Source organism: Ruditapes philippinarum, unplaced genomic scaffold, assembly GCF_026571515.1.
Source record: "Ruditapes philippinarum isolate M1 unplaced genomic scaffold, ASM2657151v2 ctg8887_1_1_1_1, whole genome shotgun sequence".
Taxonomy (NCBI): Eukaryota; Metazoa; Mollusca; class Bivalvia; order Venerida; family Veneridae; genus Ruditapes; species Ruditapes philippinarum.
In genome coordinates, this window is record NW_026851713.1 from 30,850 (window position 1) to 37,330 (window position 6,481).

The 6,481-nt window shown below is 31.8% G+C and overlaps 1 protein-coding gene across 1 annotated transcript; it reads left to right on the plus strand.

Annotated features, from left to right (window-relative positions):
- Positions 1 to 291: 291 nt before the first annotated feature.
- Positions 292 to 6,474, plus strand: LOC132737875 (CUB and sushi domain-containing protein 3-like). The gene is made up of 10 exons (XM_060725248.1): positions 292 to 391; positions 654 to 827; positions 1,331 to 1,498; positions 2,042 to 2,209; positions 2,725 to 2,898; positions 3,355 to 3,531; positions 4,232 to 4,354; positions 5,222 to 5,346; positions 5,652 to 5,978; positions 6,372 to 6,474. Exons 1-10 carry the CDS (start codon positions 292 to 294, stop codon positions 6,441 to 6,443), a joined length of 1,608 nt encoding a protein of 535 aa, XP_060581231.1. The 3' UTR covers positions 6,444 to 6,474.
- Positions 6,475 to 6,481: the final 7 nt, after the last annotated feature.

Below are 6,481 nucleotides of genomic sequence, written 5' to 3' on the forward strand. Positions count from 1 at the left end.
TTTGAAACGAATTTATATAGGAGAAACATCATTTGGAAACAACGAAAAGCGTTTTGAAATAAATAATATGGCCACAAGAACAAATATCAAGGCCATAGCTAAGTCACACAAAACACTTAATTACACAAGTTAAAATCCCACAAAGCATTAAGACTGTCTGAAAATGCAACCAGTTTAACAAGAAACTAATTCATTTTCCCTCAAATTTCTCTTAAGACTGGCGGTCGACCCAACACCTGAGTTTGGATCTTATCAACACAACATCTACAACCAAATGGAAAACTGTTGCTGATGGTTTCATGTGACGAAGGACATGAAATACAAGGTGAAACTGTAATAATTTGTCAACCAAGTGAGGAATGGACAGATAACCCCTCGTGTATCATCAAAGGTATAATACTATTGGATGTCTTATCTTAATCATTTTTATTGACATTTGAAAAATGGATTTGCTTTGGCAAAAGAATTGAAATAAGTATTTGTTGCCAATACAATTAATTTTTTTAGATTGTGAAAAGCAATTTATGTAAATGAAATAGCATAAGCACTATCTCAGTATATCATTATATTGGAACATTGTATATTTCATTTTGTGATGATTCCAATAAGGCAATGGGTTGTATCTCATGTCTCCTTGTTTGCTTTTATTTCAGATTGTGGTATACCAAATCCAGTCAATGCAGAAGCGACACTTTCCGGGAATAAAACAACATACGAAGAAACTGCTGTTGTTTCTTGTTACGATGGGTATCAACCAGGTGGTAGTTATATTGTTTCCTGCTTAGCTAATGGTACTTGGGAAACCTGGCCTGAATGCACAGTAGTTGGTAATTATGTTAGCAAAGGTTCTAGAAAAAAATTATTCAGTCTTTGAATTGTACTTGATCTATTTATTATCTGGTTACGAATCAGAAAACGCTGTTTTTCAAAAATGTTGCTGTAATGGACATCTCAATCAGATTAATAGAAAGAAGTAAAACTAATTAAGGTAAAATAGAAACCTTTATAAAATGACAATAATAGAATTAATCTACATGCAATTTGTACGATTTCAAAACATTTATTTTGACGATGCATTTCTTAACGGCGCATGAATGTAAATGTTTTGAAACTGGTTCAGAATTTAGAAAATGGATTGCAAATTAATGCATCTGATAGAGGACTACACGAGTACTGATGAGCAAGAAACTATAATAATCTTTTGATTTTATGCAAATGTTGTTAAAGGACCTGGACTGTATTCTAAAATTCTCATTGATGAGATACAAGGGAGTAAAATTATAAAAGTATAAATTGTGTTGTGTTGATTAAACTTGTATATTATTCTTAGATTGCGGGGACCCAGCACCCAAGAAAGGAAAATCAAATGTCACAGTGTTCACTTATGGCACTATTGCCAAAATTGAGTGTGAACCAGGTTTCAACATATCTGGGGATTCCGTGATTACTTGTCAGTCTGATGGAACATGGAGTGATAATCCAGTTTGCGATACATCGGGTGAGTGTTTGATCTGTCAATTTTGTGAATGCCATTCTCAATATTTCTTGAATATACGTAGTAATATTGTCTTTAAGATAATACGAGTACAATTTCGGTGACAAAACACATATTGAACTCGCTTTTGTCCAATAGAAAATTGAATGATATCAAGTGGTTTTGAAAGATATAAGTTTGGTCCAATCTTTAATTATTGGAAAGATACTGGTATTCATACGACATGCTGTTCTCGACAGTTTTTCTCATTGCATTAGACATAAAACGATTAAACTGTCACTAGACATAACCTTTGACATTACTGCTGTACTGGACGGAAAAAATCAAAGTTGAAGGTCGTCGTCTACGATGACCTTCCCGTGATCATCTTCTTAACTGAGTATCCTTTAATTCTAGCTCAATGTGAAAGACATTCTTGCACATAATGTTCTTTTAATTATTTATTTAAGCCTGGAATGATAGTTTTTTCATATATCATATCATATCATTTATTCACAAACTGGATAAGCAATGTCATTTATGGCAAAAATTTGCGTATTTTGTCAGACTGTGGCGTATTGGCTGTACCTAATGGCGAGGTTGATGATTCATTTGGCACAACTATTGGTTCAAACGTAAGCGTGACTTGCAACTTGGGTTACAAATTGATTGGTCCGAGTCAAATAACTTGTACACAAAAAGGCTGGAATGAAACTGTTGCGTGTGAGATTGAAGGTATAAAGGAACATCTTTTTATGTTAAATGTTTTTTCTTCTTAAAGGAAAAAACTGGAAATTGTTTATGAAAAAAGGCTCTAGAATGATATATTATTTACATTTTAGTGAATTAATTCTGATAAAATTAGTATATATAAATGTCTTTAATAAATACCTTTTATTCTCGTTAGTGTTCTTGTTTTGATTAAGTTTAACGTCGCACCAACACAGTATAGGTCATATGGCGACTTTCCAGCTTGTCTGTTTAAGGAAAAATTTTAGGTGCCCTATCTGTACGTTAAAAAGGTATCAGAGAAGCAGGCACCTGGGTAAGCTAGCTGAATAGCTTTCTCATGTAAAGACATGTGGCAATAGTAAACAATAGCACATATTAAACAACTATTTGACTACTTTGTTGTGTTAATAATGACATATTGTCCAAATTGATAAAGCCACAGCTTAAAATTGACCTCTGTCAACTTTTTACATTATATGAAAATTAAATGTGGTTTCTGATATCTGTTTTCTTTTAAGATTGTGGAAACGTATCCTTAGCAAATGGAGAAGTAATATTTAAATCTCAAAGTACTTTGTTTGGAGACATTGTGGACGTGTCATGTGACACAGGATATAACTTAAATAGCAGCAATGTGATAACTTGCTTATCAAATGGGCAATGGAGTGAAACTCCTTATTGCAATATTGTTTGTACGTTCATTTAGAATTTGATGGATAAGTTTTTTTTTAAAGAAACATTGATAGTTAAAAAATTAAAAAATAATTACAAATCAACAAATAATAAATAAATAAAACCGCTATATTAATTTTTGTAAGTCTTAGAGTAGAATCTTGAATTTCTAAATTGCTTGTTATATTACCTGAAATGGCGGAAGATGTGCCGCTTTTTATTAAACTTTACAATGTAACATATTTGTTGCTTAAAACTTAATTTATTGCATCAAATGTAATGCATGTAAATAAATATACAATTAATAAGTGCACAAAACTGCATATGTGATCAAAAATTTGTTCTTACATAATATTTTATGGTAATGGAAAGTACAAACGTTGAAAAATCCCAAAGTACTGTAGTTACCTATGACATTGACATAATATAATATTCAGTTATTATGTATTGATTGATTGTTAATGTTTTTTGTCAAGATTGTAATGATTTGGGACAGCCTGACAACGGTGCAATGAATGCCACGAACGGTACAACATTTAACTCCAGAGTCAGGTTCAGATGTAACACCGATTTCCTTCTTGTTGGTAGCGAAACTATCGTCTGTAAAAGTGATGGAAAATGGAGTGGTGATACACCACATTGTGCAGAAAAATGTAATGTTGCTTTTATTAAGTATTCAGCATTTTGAACAGTTAATTTACATACATGTATAAAATATGCGAATCAGTAATTATGATTTGTTTTACTCAAATAGCTTAAATGAGTTTTAATGTCAGATCTTAATGATATGAACGCATATTTGTAACTGATTAAACATTATTTTTGTCTCGGTCTTTTACGTTAGATTAAAGGTTATAAAGCCTTATTTTATGTTATGATACTGTTTTAAGTAGAGCTTCAATAACCGTGTAGCAATAATTACGTGCATGTGCAGTGCGCGCTTGAGGAACTATTTATTAATAAATGTATTTCTCTTGTGCATTTTCTTTCAAAACATATACTCCCACCTCGAAAATCCTATATCATCTATTTTCCATGCAAATGTCTCGGTTGCTGTTTTTCTTGAATGTGCAATAATTTTAAACTGATAAAGAAATAGTCACACAGCTTAAAATGCATTATCTGAATAGTAAAGACTGTTCATGTCTCAAATAAATATTTAAAGGATTGCTGTGCGCAAGTCGTTGTTTCCATGAGCAAGAATGTTAACACTTATTGCATGATACTGTTTGGTTCAAAGAAAACATTCAATAGGTTTCAATAAGCTAATATTTTCCAACACAATGGAACTAAGCAAATGCGTGTAAACTAACACTATTTTAGTTGTTTTAACTTATTGATAAATCTTTACAGCACCAAATGGTGGACACTGTACTTCAAGCGAGTATTGTTTACTAGAAGGATCTGTATGTGAAAATAGCGTATGTGTTTGTAAAACTGACATCTTCGATACAATAAGCAAGAAATGTGATATAAGTAAGTATAAGGTGTAATTGTTATATCTATTTCTATTCATTGAAATTTAAATGCAACAATTATGTTTGTTTTACAGCAGAGTTATTTGGGAATTGTTAGCGTTGAAACATATAAACATTGACACTTCATTCATGTGCTCTGCAAATTGCACTGTAGTCTGTTTACTAAAACGTTATGAATTACAGACAAAAATTGCAAAAATCATAAATTGTATGAAGGACACCAAACTATTATTTCATCACATCAATTATCAAATTATTGATCAAAATGATACACTTCTTTGTTCATTACTGTCTTATGTGCATCACTTTATCACTTATTTTTATTCCATTCCTTATCAGGGCCTGTTTTCACTTCCTATAGCATCCACGGTTGCAACGCTCGCTTCCATTGTACACTTTTCATACTTTTCAATAATTAAGTATTACTAGAAAAATTAAATTACTCAAAATTACAAATTGTATAAAGAAAAACGGAATCCCTAAAGAACGACCAAAACAACAAAACTGAAAATGTTCCAGGCCCGGTTTGATTAAGCCAGTTCATGGAAGGTATTGGAAAGTGTAAGTTACCGTTCACGGCCCATATCACCGGCGTCAGCAGAATTTAACATTTGAACATGAAAATGGTGAAATTTTGAACTTAAAAACATCAGCAGATTTTTTCATACGGCTGTTATCATTGAGCATTCAATTGACAACAATCTTCAAAGTTTTAGGTTTGAAACACTGATCAACAGTCGAAATGTTTATATTTTACTAAATGCCTTACGAGTACATCTAAGTTTACATTTGAGATGTAAGATGATGTCTGGATCATATGATGATCTGTTTTATTATGTTTTTGTATCATTTTGTATATCTTCAGTGCCCCTTCTTCCATACGGGAGCAATGCTGCAGACATACAACTGAAGACAACAGATGATTGTGGGCCTCGGATAGCTTTTAATCCTGGCATACCAGTCTTCGAAAAGACCCATAAAACTTTATACGTGAGCAGATTTGTAATTAATTCATACACTACTGTTATAGTTCTAAATTAAAATCCCATAGTTATATTTTGTTCTACAGCCAAAAAAAAAAAAAAAAAAAACAAAAAACAAACAAAAAAAACATGACCAACACCAACAACAACAACAAAGGAAACGAAAGAAAAGAACAAAACTTAGAATTAAGTTCCGGTGAAAATGGGTATTTTTATGATATATTAACGTCAATAATAATCTATTTTAAAAATGAAATGAAAATAGTTAAACAATAGATACAAATAAAATGTTATATTTTCTTTACTTTTCAGGTTTGCTCCCACGGAATCGTCAGTTTTGACAATGCATATATTGGCAAACATCCTGCAAAAAAGGACAAAATATTATCAGATCTCGAAGGTCAAGACGTTTTGGCTCCGTTTCACGCGCCGTTTAGGTTGAAGCAATCTGGGGGAGTTTACTTCAGGACATATGACATTTTGAAATCTTATTCTAACATAGAAACAGACGAGTCTGTAAAATATATTGACAAAATTATTAAAAAATTAGGAGGAATTGACAACTTTAAATCAAAATTTGCTTTAATTGCGACATGGCACGAAGTTAAGCCGCAGAGGAGACAATTTGACAGAGAAAAGGTATGTGATAGATAATTTTCCACCAAAAGAAATATTTTACATGTAAAGTGGTATCTCTTTAAAATTATAAAATCAATGTTTTACGACGTTACAGAAGTGCGAGATTAAAGGTGTATGTCAGATAAATAAGAGTATTCTCGAGTGTGATTGAAATTATCACGATATTCTGAGGCTTTTCTTTCTTTATATGTAGAAAAGCATTATAACTTTTGATATGTGGTTTGGTGAATAAGACATTCCGGCGCCTTCAAAGCAATATGAAAATTTCTTTAAAATTAAATACAATTCGTAAGTTGTTGTCTAGTAAATCGTGTGTTCAATGAGGTTACTAACTTGTAAAAAGAACTCGTTACCTTAAGTTGATTGGTGTTTATATTTATTGTTATGTTTTAGACATCAACATTCCAGTTTAGTATTGGCTACAGATGGAAGTCATACTTTTACGTTTTATATATACGGACATGATCAGATACAATGGACAACATCTCGATCAAAAACCTCGA

What these genes read in the sequence shown, in the direction of transcription:
- LOC132737875 (XM_060725248.1), top strand. Translation starts at nt 292, where the DNA reads ATGGTTTCATGTGACGAAGGACATGAAATACAAGGTGAAACTGTAATA. An exon ending in GCCTGAATGCACAGTAGTTG is followed by an intron (nt 828 to 1,330) that starts GTAATTATGTTA and finishes TATTATTCTTAG; the next exon opens with ATTGCGGGGACCCAGCACCC. An exon ending in ACCACATTGTGCAGAAAAAT is followed by an intron (nt 3,532 to 4,231) that starts GTAATGTTGCTT and finishes AAATCTTTACAG; the next exon opens with CACCAAATGGTGGACACTGT.